Source organism: Siniperca chuatsi, linkage group LG11 (assembly GCF_020085105.1).
Source record: "Siniperca chuatsi isolate FFG_IHB_CAS linkage group LG11, ASM2008510v1, whole genome shotgun sequence".
Taxonomy (NCBI): Eukaryota; Metazoa; Chordata; class Actinopteri; order Centrarchiformes; family Sinipercidae; genus Siniperca; species Siniperca chuatsi.
This window is the reverse complement of record NC_058052.1, coordinates 9,163,593-9,182,202: the sequence shown is the minus strand read 5'-3', so window position 1 is coordinate 9,182,202 and position 18,610 is coordinate 9,163,593. Positions and strand designations below refer to the sequence as shown.

Sequence of the window (18,610 nt, the reverse complement as noted above, 5' to 3'; positions counted from 1 at the left end):
TGTGCAGCATGTCCAGTTGGATTTGCACTGCTGTGTCTCGCTGTTTGACTGATTTGTTAGTCTCTGATTTGATTATTTTTAGATGTGTGGGTATGATATAGTCACGGTAATGTGGACATGGTTTTCTTTATGTGGGTGTGTGCTGCACTGATGACACAGTATAAATGTGCAACATATCAACATATTCTCTCTAGTTAAAGACTTGAACATGCTACGCCCTTCTCAGTACTCTCTAGCAGCTGATGCTTGGGTTGGAGTCGGCTTAATTTGGCAGCGTCAGTCTTTATGTAAATGTATGCTGGAGCAAAGCATCTGGCTTGTTGTATAGGAGCTTGGCACCAAATGTAAAACGTTCAGGGCAATAACGTGCAGATAGTTCTAGGATAGAACAGTCCGTCTTTTCATGCATGCTGAATAAAAAGGTAACATGTAGAGAGAAAAAGTGGAGCACTAGTGTAGGGATCCACACTGCGCAGAGCGATGGACCTGCACTCGCTGTCTCTCTCTCTCTCTCTCTCACGCTCTGTCTGCAGCCGTTGCCATGGTGACCATCTAAAAGGTACACTCCATTGTTGTCAGCTGTGGCCTCATTCATAGTGTCCTGTTGAAAGAAAAAGATGATTGTTTCCACCTATAACTGAGGTCGCCCAGCTGTGTGGGATGAATCAGGTGAAGTCAGGGGGCATGTTCCAGAGATATTAACATTCCCGGCAGTTTACTTGGGCATGTGGTCGGGAGGTTGACCATTGTTTGGCAGTATGACTCACAGCAAGCAGCTACATAGGCACAATTTTCTATAGTAAAATGTCCTGTTTATATTCAAAAAAAGAAGCAATGACAACAATTTGACTTTTTCAACCACTTAAAAAAATGAAGGACAAATATTTAATTAACAAGCATGTAACTTGCATATGCTGAATCTATTAATTTTTCCAAAATGCAAACTATTACATCACCGTTTTCCACATTAAATTCAACCGGACTGGACCTGATTATGAAAGAAAATTAATCACAATAATAAGTCATTATACGTCATCATTATACTCCAAGTCCCTTAATAGTGTCTCAAGTTAACCAGCTTGATGTATTACTCCTGTGGTTCAGTGGATGTTTTATGATTTAATCTTCCAGCTTGTGTAGACTTTGGCTACGAGTTTGGCTTCTATGTGTGGGCATGTGATATTTTTATGTTTTGTCTGAAACTATTTCTATCACCAAAAGAAAACATGTTTACAGATTTTTTTGACAGATATGAGTGTGTAGGTTTGTTTATGTATCTGACAGCACACTGGTGGCTGGAGGCGGCGTCCGGCTCTGGAGCTGTTCTCTTGATGTGGATTCGACTGGCCACAAAGAAAAGGCCTTTGCCATCGAGTCCCCCTTGCCGGCAGAACACCCGTAACCTCTGGCTGCCACATGTTCATCTCCCACAATCCCTCTGAAAGTTTTCCGTAGACTTAACCCGCTACCTCGCCTGCCAACTCTTGGTATTTGATGGTGGCAGGAGGCTTGTCTGGGTTTATCGTCCACATTTAGAGGCCTCTAGTTTTTCATTCCTCTAAACCGAAGTGCTTTTGCGACCTAAGATTTCATCATGTATTCTCCAGGGATCTCATCATGCAACCTGTCTGAGGCCAGGTGGGCTCTGTACCACCAGGATGCACAGCTGACCAAATATTGAATTATACTGTATGCTCAGAATGATAAATCATAATAAAAGGATTGCAGTGTTAGCGTTTTGTCAGCTTGCAGGCGGTTGTCCTATTTTCAAAGCCAAGAATACCCTTTACATAGTTTGTAATTTATTGGTACCATGTGCACCCAAGGCAGTCTCATCTTTTTTACCTTGATCTACATGTGCTTCTGAGATTTGTGCACATTTGTACAAGCAGTTGATTCATTTATTCTCTTTCTCCTGCTCTCTGCGTTAAATTGCGTAAGAAGTCCTGCTGACTCTGTGAGATGAGATGATCGTCATCACATATACGTCACCTGCCTCGTGCAAAGAACCACCAACTCCCAGAACTCTCAGCATTCACAATCTGAAAATTTTCTTTTGACACGAAAGTCTAATGTCATGTGCCTCTGTAGCTGCCTCCCGTGATTTCGCAGTGCTGCAGACAACTGCAGTGGTGCCTCATCTTTGACGCTTGCCAGTGTCTGCCCCCTGAAAGAGGAGCTAAACCCTTTCACAGACATCAGTGCAACACACACTCTCATAGACACACGGTGTTTGTACAGCTGGCACACAGGACCGGAATATACAGACGAGATAAGTGGTCGGCCAGGGACAGACAGTCACTGACCTAAAATATACAGGCTAAAATAACAACAGCGACATGAGTATCACATGAAAAAAACACAGACTGTAGCCGTATACAATGTGCCAGTCAACAAACAGACTCTCTGTCCGGCATCAATCGGTTTGATTATCACAGGAAATACGACACAGGTTTGTGAGGGCCATAATGGGCCGTCATTCAGAGGCAAAGAGCCAAGGCCTTCATCAGCTCTACAAACACAATGGCTTCTGCAGTTCATGAAGCCACCATTGTCTCCTCTCAGATAAGTGGCTGGACTGGAAGTCCCTCTCTCTGTTTATCAGCGTATTATTATTATGTACCTACCCAACAACAAACGCTCCTCACTGTGGCGTTCAACCATTCAGAACAGGTCATTATTCCAAACCTAGGTCCCTGAGGATTAGTTATTCAAGTTTGGGGGGCCTGGTGGAGGCCGATAGGGGTCCCCCAGCAATTTGTGCCCGTGTTTGAAGTGCTTTGTCTGGGACGCTGGTGGTAGGGAAGAGGGGCGGGGAGGCAGTGAGTGAATACAGCCATACATATTCATGGAGGGGAGGGTTAAGAGCTCCTTGTTATGTCTGGGTGATGAAGAGCTCCGCACGCCCTCCCCAAACAACACACACACACACACACACACACACACACACACACACACACATACTCATCCGATCACATGTTGGGATTTCATGGTGGGCATATTTGTGCCCTTTGATATTCATCATGGGTCAGTCCCCTTGGAATATTCTATCCCAAACTGATTTGATTGGATGCATATCGGAGTAAAAAGTGTGTGCATGCGTGTGTGTGTGTGTGTATATTTTGCCAGACACATCTGGGGACAGAAGTATTTGCATGGATGCCAGGAGCAGAGATGCTTTTGCCACTCTTTTCATCTATCCCTCTGTCTCTCTTTGTAACACGCACACACTTGTACACATTACACAATAAGGCACATGCACGCACACACACACACACACACACACACACACACACACACACACACACACACACACACTCCTTTGGGGCTATCTGTACTGGAAACTCTTATGTCTGTGACTTTTACAGTAACAAAGGCGGTGAGCGACTGAATATTTTATTAGATCTTTTCCTGTCTTGTTTAATTATATTCCCCTTTTCCCAGTGCATTTCCAGACCACTACCATTGCTTTACATTCCTCTGGGTTCATGGTAGGAAATGAAGGCAACAAAGTCTGAAGCTTCCTCAGCAAGTCCCACTCTCTCTGTCAATAACCCCACCCTATTGTTATTTACCAGCGTGGCTTGTGCACGTGTTACGGGAAAATCTGTCCTCAGGGGATTCAAGATGGCCTTCTTCACTTCCCTCCAGAGTATCATCTGCAGCCTTTATTATTGCCAACGCAGCTAGGCTCTGCTTAAATGGGGGGGGGGTATAGTGGTGGAGAGAGCAGCCCCCTTTCCTCTGCGCCTGGCTTTGGGATGCTCCGCTGGTTATTGTTCCCTCAGCACCATGGTTGTGTGTGTGCGCGTGTGTGTTTTCATTGTGTGTTTAGGCTCATATCAGTCACTTTATCCCCTGGTGATGAGGCAGGACAGATCACTCTGTCAGCACAGCCAACACATCCAGCCCAGAATGAGGAATGTAAGCAGCAGTCGGAAAATTTGTACGACTGTATATTTCACAGTAAGTTGCTCAGTGCTGAGGTTGCTACCGCGTTCTTACTTATTTATAGCATTATATAATATTCTTTCAAGAAAATCATGTGCCATTTTGCTGCTATGGCAAGAACCCCTAAAGATTCACTAGTGGATTTATTTAAAATCCATGTTATTGAATTTCTTGAAGTCATGCTTTTGTAGACATAGAGTCATAAGTGTGGGGGCTTGCTAAACATTTGAAAGAGATCTCACTAATGGATTTTATGTCCAAACAAATCCTATAAATGATTCGATTTGAATCCTTTCAGCAAATTTAGCAGCCCTGTTTATGTTGGCTTCCTTAATTTTTATGAAACACTATGTAAAGTACCCATCTCAGCTTGCTTTTGCCACAGTCTCCCTCTGTGCAGCTGCTGCTGAGGCAAACACAGCACTTTACAGTGGAAGAGGTGGGGTTAAGCTGGAAAAACACACAGCGCTCATAGATTCCCATCCAAACCTCATTTTTTAGATCCTCTGTGCATGAGTTTCAAACATCTGTCTTGGATTTTTGTCAACCTGTTATGACGTTAGCAGTGTTGACTTTTCCATGCTGCTCTGTCCCTGCTGACAACACAACACTCTATGAAATGTAAAAATAGTAAGCGGTCGGCAATACAAACAGGCTCAAAGACAGACTGACAACGAAATATATATATATACTTTAAAGGTGCTCTAATCAGTATTTTTATATTAACATTGGATAAAATGACGTGTGTTGTGAAAGGAGAGAATTATCACCACCTCTCTCTGCAGTTCCCCTCAGCTCTATGGAACTTTTTAGTTGGTTTTTACGGCCTGCAAGCATTTTGGTTCACTCTCACCGCCCTTATCTGCATGTATAGGCAGCTGTTTTTAACAAAAAAGCTCTAAAACCCCTCTTTATGCTACCAACCCAGCACCAAATTACAGACACACAAACTTGGCGACTAGCTGGTGAAAATAGTAGCCAGATATATTTATTTAGTGTGGCGGATATGAAGTTGTTTAAAGGCGCCTTTGATGGAGCTGGGCTGAGCAACGAAAGTAAAGTAAAGAGTAATGTAACGCATTATTTTCACTGCTGAGTAATTATTAAAGTAATTTAATTACTTTTTGAATAAGGAATGTTTAATGAGTAATTGATTACAGTTTTCAAGTAACTTCCCCAACACTGTCCAAATCAATGCTAATGTCACTAAGAAATTGTTTGCAACACGTGCACTATATTAACTCCATAAAGTAATATGTCAATGTTATGTTTACAACTTGTTGTGCTGCTCCCATGTGTTTAAAAAATCAATTAATGCAGGTTTAACTTTTCATGAATTTTCTTGATTATATTTTGTCTTATTTCAAGAATATTAAAACTTTTTTTGAATTTGAAACTATGCTAGAAACAAGTCTAAAGGATATACCTGTTCTTATTTATTTTGTAGTTTTGGCCATCATTCCTATCAGTAATAATAACATTGTACTCACCGAAGTAGCCTAATTGCAGGGATCTGGGAATGTGGCGACATCCCCAACAGACGGGGTAAGAAACACAAGCAGTCAGACATTCGGGTAGGTTGTTAACAAACTCTCAGGTTAGCCAAACTTATTTGAAAGCAAAAGCACAGGGGAATGGTAAAATTACAACCCAAAATTTCCAGTGTAATCTTCCATCACAATTTACAGACCAATTTCCTGGTTCAGCTTTGACCTTCTGTACTTACTGTAGTTGTGGTTACACACAATTTGATGGATAATTATCAACATTTCGAGTGTGCTCACTCTCTCACCACTCCAAATACAGTGGTTAATGATAAACAACAAGTCTGATCATCTGACAGCTCATACGTGTCGCCCTGTCCGACTTTGTTGTAGTGATGTCTGGGTTTCCAAATCTTAGCAATTACTTTAATGAGTACAGTGTTATCATTACTGATATGGCCAAACAAAATAAAAGAAATTAGAACCAAGTTGTAAGAAACTGGATTTTTTCCCCTTTAAGTTGTTCCAGGATGAATAGTGTGCATTAGGTTTAAAATGACTTGGTACATTGGATAGTTTTGCAGAGTGCAGTTACCCAGATGGCCTGTGTTTTTCTATGGAGGTGCGATGTCAAACACAGCGCTGCTGAGACTCAGTTCACTGTCACAGTAGTTTGGCTCACCCAGAGATGACTCATTGTCCTGCTGAATGTCATCAAATCAGAGACACCTGGGAGACAGATCCTCCACCCTCCATCCCATCGTACCCAGATTCTTTCCATCCTCCCTCCAGTTATCCCATCTTCTTCTTCCACTGTTCACAAATCGCAACTTCTCTCAGTTCCCTTTCAATCCAAATTATGAATAGACTGATGCTCTGTGAATTGTATCCATAAGAATTGGCATAGGACATTTTAGACTGCCCCTAGAGGATGAATCAAAATGTCTCATTAAGAAAACAATGTTCTGAAGACTGGGCTCTCTTGCTGTAGAAGTGGGATGCAAGGTAGGCCAAGTCATCAATAATCCAGAGTCTCTTTGGTAGACCATCGATTGGTCATGATGCTATTTCTGTGCCTTTGGTGGTGTCTTATTTTAGCCTTGCAGACTAATGATTCATTGCAGAGCAGAAAGAGCAAAGATCCTTTCATGTGTATTCTTAGTGTGTGTGTGTGTGTGTGTGCATGTTTGTGTGTGCATATCTTTGTTTGAAAAAGAGAGAGAAATGAGAGGATGAAAGAAAGAGGCAGCCTTGCTAGTTAATGCTCCTGAATGTGAAATAATCTGCTGGTTTCAGAATAGCTGATAAGCGGTGTGCAGTGCAGCACTGCAGCAGTATTTACATCCCTTACAGTAGCGCTGGATTTATGTCTGCCCGTGTCAGGGACGCCCAAACTTTTTACTGAGGAGGGCCACAGGCTGACATATCATGGATCTAAAGATAACACTGGATACTGCTTGTAGAGATAAAGCAAGTTGATTATAGCTTCTCTGTCTTATATAATTATGAGGACTGTCACAATACGTCACATTAAGAAAGTGATGTCTAAATCTTCACTCAGATTAAGATCTATGCACGCTAGTCTTGTAACTAGAGTAATTTTAATGTTGCCATCAAAAGTAGGCTATTTTAGTACCATTTGTAGTCATGTTAGCAGCACAAGCGTTGCTTTAGGGATAGCAATGTCAGTCTGTTGGTCCCCTACTTTGGTTCTGACTGAACTATCTCAACAACTATTTGATGGATTGCTATGGAATTTGGTACAGACATTCATGGTTCCCACACGATGGATCCTAATGACTTTGGTGGTCCCCTTTTTCTCCAGCACCACCATTAGGTTGACATTTGTGGCTTTGTGTGATTTGTCTCGACAACTATTGGATGGATTGCTCCCCTCAGGATGAATTGAAAACACTTTGGTGATCCCGTTACTTTTCATATAGCGCAATCATCAGGTCAAAATTTGAATTTGTCCATTTAGTTTTTGACTGATGACATTTCTATCAGACTCGCTGTACTTTGTGTTTAATGGTAATTTTCTAACATTAGCATGATAACACACTAAACGAAGATTGCTAACACAGTAAACATCACACCTGCTAAACATCAGAATGTTAACAGCTGTGGCTGTGACTTAGTCTTGTTCAAAGTTGCCTATCTACTCCACATTCTTACCTTATGCTTATTCTTGTTTTCCTTGTATCTGCACACAGGCAGTGCAGTTGGAAATATGAAGGCACATTTTTCTGCCTTAACAACTGCTATTTTGTTCATTCACTAATTTGCAACTTCCACAGTGTGTGTGGTGAGATATTCAATCACAGCAAATATTAAGCCTGCTCTGTTTTATTGTTGCCTGGGCTGAGTGCCATGCTCTGCTTACTGTCAAACACTTGACATACACAGGGAAGAATGGAACTCTTCACAAGCCCAAAAAGTAGCTTTAAAACGTATTTGTCGCTTTCATGTTGTTTTGTTCAATGTCTTTGTTAGCATGAGTTAATCTCATGCTGTTTGACGCTAAAACGTACCTTTTAAACATGGCAAAAAGAAACCATATATAGCATGCACTGCAAATTCATTTCTGGGAACATAAGCTAGGCATAGACAGCAAATGGCCCATGATATTTTCCTTTGAGGATAAAAGTGCACTAAACTCAATAGTGAAACTGATTTTATCAATATCCTTTTAGCCATTTACCATGCCCTGCCCACTCAGCATTTTGACTCTCCATCCTCTACTGATCAAGACAGACTATATTTAGGTCGTTGCTCTCTAGGGCGCCTATCTGGGCTGTGAACCCCAAGTTGTGCTGTCCTGCTCAATGTTGTTCTTTTTTTACCCTGACAGGCTCTCAGCAGCTGGTCTTTGTCTGTGATGTTTGTGTGATGCTGCAGATTCAGGTTCTTGTGCAGAGCGTGTCCTCAGATGAACACAACACACACACAAAAAAAACTTACAAAAACTGCACTGACTACCACATGCAGCGACCACGATGACTCACCAACAATTCAGCTCAATCGTAATGTTAATGTCTCCTCTCTTGCAGTGGCTCATGCGCAGGACACACACCACCACTCCACAGAGAAGCCCCTGATTAAGTGCTACAAGTGTGCGGAGCCATGTAAGGGCGAGGTGCTGCGGGTGCAGAACAAGCACTTCCACCTCAAGTGCTTCACCTGTAAAGGTACAGTAACAGCTGATTAATGAAAATAATCATGAAACAACCAATTTTCAAGAATTTCAATACAGACACTTATTTGCAAATTGGTGATTGGGCATTTCATAAATTTAATAAACATGTGTTGAATGGGTTTCACTATTTACTGCTTCTGATTTGGCTCAGCCTTACTCCATGTGAGTCAACTCTGATATTATGATCAAAAAGACCAGCCTTTGGTAAATAAGTTATTTGTTTACAATTTTGAAAATGAGCCCTCAGACAGCTTAGATGAGTATTTGTGTCTGAATAGGAGAAGAAGGCTGTGGGAGTTGTGTGAAAATTGGCAGCTAAGGTGTGAAGTTTTAAAATTCATAGCTAATTTGATACAGTCACAATAGTAGGACATTTGCTTCCTTTCATTCAGTACATGCTGCCTAATGCTGCCTATGCTGACTACAGTTGTGTTTTTTAAAATATGATTCTCCCCTGTGATGTTGTATGATAGTTCACAGGTATAGAAGGGCCATATGTCTTATGGCACTTTAGGTAAACAGACAAAAGTGCAACTGAACAAATTGTTCTATTTCCATGACTGGCCCTAAAAGCATCCCAATCACGCAAAGTTGGATAGGAGCAGTACAAGTCCCTAAAGGCCACAGTGTCCTTTCCATCCTCCTCTAACGAGGGGAATACATAGCGGCATGACACATCTTCATTTCTCAGACCTACATGCTCCAATTAAAGTACCATCCAGGCTGCTATGACAAGTGACAGTGCAAATCCTTGTGCGTTTAGCCTTATTACTGATGGATTTCTGGCATTCTGGCACGATTACGATGTAGCCGCCCACAGCTGACCAAGCAGTCTCACTCCTGTAGGCTGAACCTGCCCCGCTGAAGCCCTTGTAGTTAATCTGTGACTGGAACACTGTTATAGAGTTAGCTTAGTTCACCAAGGGCCAAGAATAACACAAGCAAACACTGAGATTAGTACCTAATTCTGTTCTTTACAAGTGGATATACATGCCTTTAGAGAGTCGGTGGTACTACAAGTGTGTGTGTGTGTGTGTGTGTGTGTGTTAGCAATTGTCAAAAATGACACAAGGACAGCTTTAATAGCCAAGAGACACACAGTCCTAGTCCTTGCTCTAAATGTATGTGTGCTGTTGTCAGTCTTCCACTGTAGGAAATCTAATGATAATTGTCAGTTGTGGTCATGCCAGGTTGACTGATCTTATTGACACTCAAAGGTTATTAAGAAAAAATCCCCACTGCTGGTTTTCTCTCGACTCAGTTAGCTTACAAGCTAATCTCATCACCCCTGAGCCCTAATGCAATTAAATCTGATTCTCTCCCTCACTCGCTCCCATTCATCCCCAGGATTTAGCGTGGCTCATTGCATAAGAATGATTAGGTGCGGTCATCTCAAACATCAAAATATTTTCCCTCTTAGCTGTGGCATTTCTAAAAGGCTATTAAATTCCCAGGCTCACTCTGTGGTGCTGGAATAGTGGAATACATGGCTCATGTGATCATTATGTGGTTGAAATACTGTATATACAGACACGCCTTATTTCTGAATAGTGATCATACAAACCATATGTGGAGTTTACACAGCGTATGCATTCATTATATTATTATAAATGTTATTACTAATGTTTTCTGCTTGTTTGCTAGTGCAATGACTAATGTCACTTTAATGACATTTTAGATACCCTGACTTTTCCTCTAGCGCCACCATGAGGTTTGTCATTGTGAGCTTGTTAGCATGCTGTCACTAGCATTTAGCTCAACGCACTGATGAGCCTTATATTAGAGCCTCACAGAGCTGCTAGCGTGGCTTTCTGGATTTGAACATATCACACACAGGTGATGGTCAAAGCTTATCAAGTTAAAAACTGCCGTGTTTCACGATGGACCAGCTGAAAAGTGAAAAGCCACCAATCTTAAGCCACCCTGAGCGTCTCCGCTTGATATCGCAGGGATTAAAGCCATTGTAGTATTCCACATTAAAATTTTTGAATGCCGTATTTCCTCCGATATGGTCAATCTTTCATTTGATCAGTAGTAAAACCCAATAACAGCTTCACACCAACATTAAAATATCCCAAACTCTCAATTGTTCCCTAAATGGTATTTCTTCCTTTGCCAGTCTTTCATGTTTGTGTAGATTACAAGGTTATATTTGAATGGAAGGAAGCTTGGACACTGACAGTGTAGTATAGAGTATTTTGAGCCAGTTATCTTCAGAAACAGATCAAGACCATTTCCTGGGCTAGACAATTGTAGAATTGTTGTTGCATTGAGCAGTCTACCTCCACACTGACAATGAAAAGACCTTGCAGTAGTAGTGCTGATTAATCAGCACGAGCCCTCAGTGCACAGTTCCACCAAAGGGAGAAGGTTCAGGTTTTTTTTTCTCCTGACTGTGAACACCGCTGATGAAAGGATTTTACGTTACGCTTCACATTGCAACGGACAGAGCTGTTAAAATCTATTTTTCACAGATTTTTAAGTCAGCATCCATTTCGTGCAGTCAGTGAACCTCTCAGGATTACACAGACTAGCAAGTCTTAACAAAGCCATTGATGCGTGGAGGAGCTGGGCAGCTCGATTGTTGGATGCTTTATGTGTTATATGGGCAGAGCACTAAATGAACTGACTTGCAGAGTGCCAATGTGTGTGACCTGTATAGTGTGCGGCTGTGACCTCGCCCAGGGGGGCTTCTTCATGAAGAATGGAGAGTATCTGTGCACGCTGGACTACCAACGCATGCACGGCACCCGCTGCAATGGCTGTGGGGACTTTGTGGAGGGGGAAGTGGTCACTGCCCTGGGCAAGACCTACCACCCTACCTGCTTTGTCTGCACCATCTGCAAGTAAGAGACACCGACTCATTTTACATTAGCTGATAAACCACAGAGAAACCCAGCGACACTTAACTCTTTTGAATTGTAGAAATACTATAATTACATCACAAAATATACAGGCATTCATCTGTAGGTTTGGAAAACTCTTTGTACAAAAGTCTGACCAACACAGGGCAAAACGTAGGGAGAAAAGCCATTTAAAGAGGCTTGGAAAGTCTCATAGGTCTATAATATTTTAATAGGAAGAAATGTAGTAAGAAATCTTTGCTTAAAACATATTTTTAACTGACTTTGACCTGAATTTGCTCATTGGTTTCCATTATATCTATCGATTCTGACCAAAATCTCCACAAATGCCGCTCTGTAGAGTTACCTTGCATTTGTGTACAGCTTCTCAATACAGTGATACTCACATCCTGATTAAATGGCCTCCTCGGGAACACTGTGTTGACACACATCCACATCATCAGGTCCTGTCATCTTAAGCCCAATCAGACAGCCTGCAAGCCACAGCTAATAAACTCTTATGCTTACCACGGGGCCACAGTTCTCATGTCTTGTTGACCAATTGTTGATGTCACTTTGCCTCCAGACGACCGTTCCCTGCTGGGGACAGGGTGACCTTTAACGGGAAGGACTGTCTGTGTCAATACTGTGTCGAGCCCATGTCTCCAGGACCAAAGGACATCCTGGGCTCCAGCAGTAAGTAGCCATTGTCTATTAAACACATGCACACAGGTTTAATGCACAGGAAGGCATTCGCTTTCACATGATGCTATTTTGGCTTCCACACAGAATTGGGAAGTTTGCAGTAGGATTCAAAGTGAAAGTGGATTACTTGAAGGAATTAAAAAAGTTTTAGAAAAACAAAAAGTCTGGAAAAAAGAGCTTTCAGGTATGATTCATGCATGACATTTAATGTCGCTGTTGTCATTTTAGCTGTGATATTTGTGCTGTGACGAATAATTTTCAGGTCTACATCAGTCATCTTGCCCACACATTATTAGCATAAATTTAATTAAACACCAACCAAAATGTTCAAATCTAGGCTTTAAAACTTTTATAAATATTTAATTGTGAACATTAAGAGTTAGCTGAGAAGGCTGATACCATTCTGTACGGTAAATATGAAGCTTAAGCCAGCAGCTGTTAGCTTAGTTTAGCAAACCTACAACTTGTCGTTTTTACTTCATCACTTTGATTTTTGTATGGATTAAACAAACAAGATATAATGTTTTAGGTCTTCAGGTTTAGTGGGTGCTGGTAGGCAGATTTTGAAAACTGAGCCAGGCTGTTTCCCCTTGTTTCCAGCTGCCGCTAAGCTAAGCTAAGCTAAGCTAAACTAAGCTAAGCTAAATGACTTCTGGCTGTAGCTTCATATTGAACAGACAAGTGGTATCATTCTTATCCTCTAACTCTTCGCTAAGATAGCGAATATCAGAATCAGAATCAGAAATACTTCATTGATCCCCGTAGGGAAACTCTTTGTTACAGTAGCTCGTCTTTACGTCAGTGCACACAGGAGAAAGTACTAGAAAACGATATGATACACTATAAACACTATAAAACAGGTCAGAAATAAATTAAGTATCATGTCGGTATAAGTATAAGATAAACTAAGTGTCAAGTACCAAGTGGGTTTACTGGTTGATGATGAAAGTACAGTCTAAAGTACAATGTAACTACTTATGTAATAAATAATATTAATAAGCGGAGGTGCATGTACTGTCGAATAAGCATATTTCTCAAAATATTAAACTATTCCTTTAGGGGGAAATAAAAAAGGAAAAATGTTAAGGGGTTAAGTAAGTGTGTAAAACAGTTTGTAGCTGGTACTACTCAACAGTTCCACGTAACAGTAAAGTATAGCAGAAGATACTTTGTAAGGAGCTCTCCTGCAACCCAGTTATGCTTGAAGACTGAATGATGTAGGGGTATCATTCAGGGAGTTCTTCCGCCTCTCTTCTTCTCGTGAAACAGCCTTGTGTTTGACCAGCCATGCTCCTTTATAAATACCACCAAGCAAGGCCTTGCTAAATAATGCATGGCCATGCATTTCCTTTCCTGTGGAACAGAGAATGTGCAGCCCTCAAACCCCTCTTCTTCCAAGTCTTCTCATCCTCCCCCTCTTTCTCTTTCCTCTCCTCTTCTTCCTGTTCTCTCTCTCTCTCTCTCTCTCTCTCTCTCTCTCTCTCTCTCTCACCCCCACTGGTCTCTCTGTTGGCATTTGAAGAGCTTTTAGACAAGGTCACCTATAAATAAGGCATGCTGATTCTCCTCACGTCTTCATCGCAACCTCATTATGCCTTACGTAGTTATCGTCCCCTGTGGTTGCAGTGAGCTCTGCGTTGCTTTCATCCTGTGTTCATTAAAGATGAGATGACAAGATGATTGTTCTTTTAGAAACCAACCTCTTACAATTTTTGAGCCTCAGGATCCTACTTGGATATGGATGGAGCTTTTAGAGCCATGGTAAGTGAGATGTGGATGATAGAACGAGGCAGCTGTCAGAACATTGCTGGTTACCCTCTATCACCATCTAGTGTCTTGGGTCATAACTGACAAGCTGTCTCACTCATTGCATGCAATAATTTACCCCCCGGTTAATATTGTAAGCCCATTAAAGGCTGTGTTTTTACATGAAACAAACCTTCAAGCGAGCATAAATTCACTCTGTAGGTATTTTCTTGCTCTCTTTTTGTATTTTCTTATAGTTTTTGCTGTGAGAACACTTTATGCATTTTTAAGCCATGCCACTTTTGCTTTTCACAGATTGTGCAGGATGTGGTCGAGACATTAAGAACGGACAGGCTCTTCTAGCACTGGACAGACAGTGGCATCTGGGCTGCTTTAAGTGTAAGGCCTGCAGCAAAGTGCTGACCGGGGAGTACATCAGCAAGTAAGCAGCTCAGATCTGTACTATAATTACAGGCTACTTGGGTCAAATTCAGGCCTGCATAAGGTTCACACACAATATGATATTTCACTGTCAAGTCCCCTGGTGTTTAGATTTGCCTCTCTCCTCTCAGGGATGGCGCCCCCTACTGTGAGAAGGACTACCAGATCCATTTTGGAGTTCAGTGTGAGGCGTGTCATCAGTTCATCACAGGGAAGGTGCTAGAGGTAAGACACAGACACATGCACACATCACATTCTTCAACTGCCTCCCTCTGATTGGCTCCCTTGTACAGGCAGATGTCTGTCTGTGCAGCCAGCTATCTGATGTGGAATGTATAATATGCTTCTGTAAACAGACTTAATTAATATTGCAACCGGATTTCATTTGAATCCTGCTGAAGGTAAGTTTGAAAAAATTCTAAGGGAACTAATACCTTCACTTTAATTTGAGTCCTTAAGGTTTATTTAAGAACTACAGTCACAGAAGATACATTTGGAAAGTATACCTAACGTTTCAAATGAATGTTTGCATTATGTGGAGTTACATATTGTACATAGAAGTTCATAGTTAACACATTTTGAGTTGCTGGCAACATCTAAATTCTGCTTCCCGTACAGACAGAGGATGTTGCATTGGAGTGGAATTGTGAAATGTAGTTCGATAATCTCCGGTGTAATCTCTTCATCACAGAGCCAAATAGACTCTTGACATGACTGTATTCAACTAAAAGATTAATTCTTAGCAGATTTTTAGGTCTTTTTAACTCTGTCTAAATACACATGCTTGCACACTCATAGAAGCTTGCTTTGCCGCAAATTATATAAATATTACATAAAACACCCAATGTTATCCGACATTTAAGAAGTGATCATTATTCATTTATACTGTATGTCATGCAACTGTTATAAAACTCTTGTTTGAGCGTTATTAACGTTGTCTGAGCCGAGTTTATATAAAATATTAGCAGCACCTCTGCCATTGACACTCTCTCTGTTCACTGGTCTCTTGAACAAGTGCTAGCCTGTCTGTTCTGCAGACAGTGATCCAATCAGACACTGAGTTATGTGTCATTTGATGGTATGAAAATGTCACTGCTAGCCAGCCAGCTAGGCTTACAGTAATCCAGCACTAAGGCAGGCCTTTATGACAATAGGAAAAGGCCTCAGCATCTCACCCCTGAGCTGCTGCCAATGGATCAGTGGGGCCAAAGCCATAGCAGTCTGTCTGATCACTGACCCAAGACCCAGGTCAAATACCGTGTAGCCATCGTTGGGTTTGCATATTGTCTGCTCCTCTGGGAGTGCAATGTGAATGGCTTATTAAAGCAGATGTAATTAATGCAGCTATTAAAAGTGGAGAGAAAAAGGGAGAGTATTTAATGGCATACTACACATATAGCATAAGTACCTTTATTATCCTTGAGAGAGGTATTCAGTTTTACAGTGTACGTGAGGAGAGTATTGGGTAGGAGGTGCTATGAAGTGTCTGCTATAGTCATTCTGTTGACTTTTTGATATAGTAAAATGGAAAATGCAAATATTAGTCATTGGCTCCATATCTCTGAGTGGCCACTTGCCAGCTGAAATGTTACTGAGGGCTGTTATACAGCAGGCAGAATTTCATTTGGGTTTTTATCACCCAATGGCGCACTCTGCATGCAAAGTGCCACATCAGTGTAGATGGAAATTCAGGCGCTCTAGTTTCAGATCATTTTATTGGATTGCATTGTGCTGGTTATCACAAAGAGGAACACTCAGATATCTGAAGGCTGGTTGACTGTGTCAAACAGGCAGATGTCATGGTGGTCATGAACAGAACAATCTTACCATTTTTTCGAAGTTCTTACTGAAAGAGAATATGACTGGAATACATTAAATGATTTCACATTCCCACACGAACTGTTGAGATATACCTTATTTGCAGGAAGCCTGCAGACCAGATTCAGGGGAACGTATTCACTAACGGCTGCCCAGTGCCACAATTTCACACTTGTTCTTGAAGGAAGGGAGATCGGTTACCAGTACACAGGATCTGATGAAACTATCCCTTGCACTAACAGAGAGTAGAGTCTGGGTTTATTTCCTTGAAGTCACAGCTCCGCTTCACTCGCTTTACTGCAGGCTTCACTGATCTTCATTTTCCTGCAATGTCAAGTCTGTTATGTGCGCCCTGTGTTTTCCAGGCAGGAGATAAGCACTACCACCCCAGCTGTGCGAGATGCAGCAGGTGCAATCAGATGTTCACAGAAGGAGAAGAGATGTATCTACAAGGTGAGCAGACCTACCCGTATTGTCATTGTCACATGAAAACTTTGTTACTCCACTTTTGGTTATTTTTTAACAGAAACTGAAGAATTGCATGCTTCTCTGTAGGCTGAGTATGGCCTAGGGCGATGAAACCTATTTAAAAACCTTTTTAAACCCATTGGCGTGGGGATTAATGGCATATTTTACGACATATACTGTGTATGTATATATATGTATATATACTGACACTGTGTACTGAGCATTTATTTTGATGCTATACTGAAAACAAATTCCACTGACTCTGGCCACATGGCAAAGAAAGTGAAGTGAACTGAAAAGCCATCTTAGTAAAGTAATGGGCCACCACAAGTGGACAGAACAGCATTAATCCAGCTCCATCTATAAGTCTCTGAAACTGCTAAAGAGATGAACACCATTCTTTCAAAAGATATTCCCTCATTTGGTGTTTTGATGGTGGTGATGGTGGTGGAGAGCGTTGTCTAACACGTCACTCCAAAATCTCCCATAGGTGTTCAGTTGGGTTGAGAGCTGGTGACTGCGAAGGCCATAGCTTATGATTCACATCGTTTTCATACTCAATACACCATTCAGTGACCCCCTTGTGTGGAAGCATCTGCTATTGTTATGTGATCGTTTTTGTAGGTTTTTCCTTTGATTTGTCAAAGAAAGTTTGACAAATAAAAAAAATATTCCTGCACAATGTCAACACTAAGTGTATTGAAAATGCAGCATTTTAGTCACAGACCTTCATCAGGCATCAAACTCAAAATATGAAACCTTTATACTAGAGCCACAGGCTGCAACAACCAGTCAAAAAGGAGTAAATCACAAAACACCTGAGACAATTAAATCATTAATAATTGATAAATAAACAAACAGGAAAAATGGAAATAAAAAAATACTGGACTGGCAAGTGATTATAATTAGTAATACATTTTTTGATGGTGTAATTGTCTCAGGTATTTTTAATTTGACTCCTTTTTGATTAGTTGTTGCTGCCTGTGGCTCTAGTGTAAAGATGATGTTGTTTGATATTGTGAGTTTGATGCCTGATGAAGGTATGTGACCGAAATGTTGCATTTTCAGTAAACCCAGTGTTGACAGTGCGCAGGAATTTGAACTTTCTTTTGCGTAGTTAAATTTTTCCTATCTACTCTCTACCAGGTGTGTGTTAGACAGCCTTTAATTAAGTCCTTTGATTTGTCACCCATCTGCATGTATATCCAGAATTTAGTCATATATGCAAATAAACCACATATTTCAATAATGTGAATATAGTTTATTTCCGCATGTTGTTCAAAATGTATCTCTCTGTCTTCCTCCTCAGGATCAACAGTCTGGCATCCTGGCTGCAAGAACACCACTAGAACAGAGGAGAGACACAGGGAGCGGGTAGGAATTTGGGCGTCACTGACGCCATTGTCCATGACTTTGTCTTGACTGAAATCACCTTTCTGTTCGTGTCTCATGACAATGTTTAACCGGAAAAGACAGGAATTCGGAATATGTAACAAGGGATTCTGCACAGGCTGTTACCGCTCCCTTGCTGAACTGTTAAACTTTAACCTACTGTGGTTGAATAATAATGATAACTTGCCTATTGAGGTGGTGTTGTGTGCCTTTGCATGTGTGCATGTGTGTATAAATATTCGTTCATGTGCGTATTTACATGTTGACATGTTCGCCTTGATGTATGTGTGAACTGTGAGTCGGACTGGAGAGGCACAACCCCTGTGTGATGTCCTGTGAACCCCCCTCTCCCTTCCTCCACAGCTATTGCCTCCGTCCCTCTTATTCCTCCAAAAAACAGAAAGGCAGGTACTGTATTCGCTATTGGCTATGAGATGGCATCATCCTGTGTTCCACCATGTACATAGGACACGATGCACTGTATGCTGCCCTCTGCTGGAGGCAGCCTGCAGTGCCCTCTTTGTGTGTCATACTGAGCCATTCAGTCTTGTCTTTTAACACCTTAG

The 18,610-nt window shown here is 41.4% G+C and overlaps 1 protein-coding gene across 11 annotated transcripts in view; it reads left to right on the top strand.

Annotated features, from left to right (window-relative positions):
• ablim1a (actin binding LIM protein 1a) overlaps positions 1-18,610 on the top strand; it is a 39,691-nt gene that overhangs the window by 10,613 nt on the left and 10,468 nt on the right. For 8 of the 11 annotated variants that reach the window (XM_044214451.1, XM_044214448.1, XM_044214444.1 and 5 more), the window contains 7 exons: positions 8,486-8,623; positions 11,294-11,477; positions 12,061-12,170; positions 14,241-14,367; positions 14,498-14,591; positions 16,550-16,637; positions 17,962-18,026. In XM_044214451.1, coding sequence (XP_044070386.1) covers positions 8,486-8,623; positions 11,294-11,477; positions 12,061-12,170; positions 14,241-14,367; positions 14,498-14,591; positions 16,550-16,637; positions 17,962-18,026 — 806 coding nt within the window. Of the gene's footprint in view, positions 1-8,485; positions 8,624-11,267; positions 11,478-12,060; positions 12,171-14,240; positions 14,368-14,497; positions 14,592-14,612; positions 14,768-16,549; positions 16,638-17,961; positions 18,027-18,407; positions 18,453-18,610 lie in introns of those variants that run through there. The other 3 variants (XM_044214454.1, XM_044214452.1, XM_044214453.1) reach the window with 3 other exon arrangements.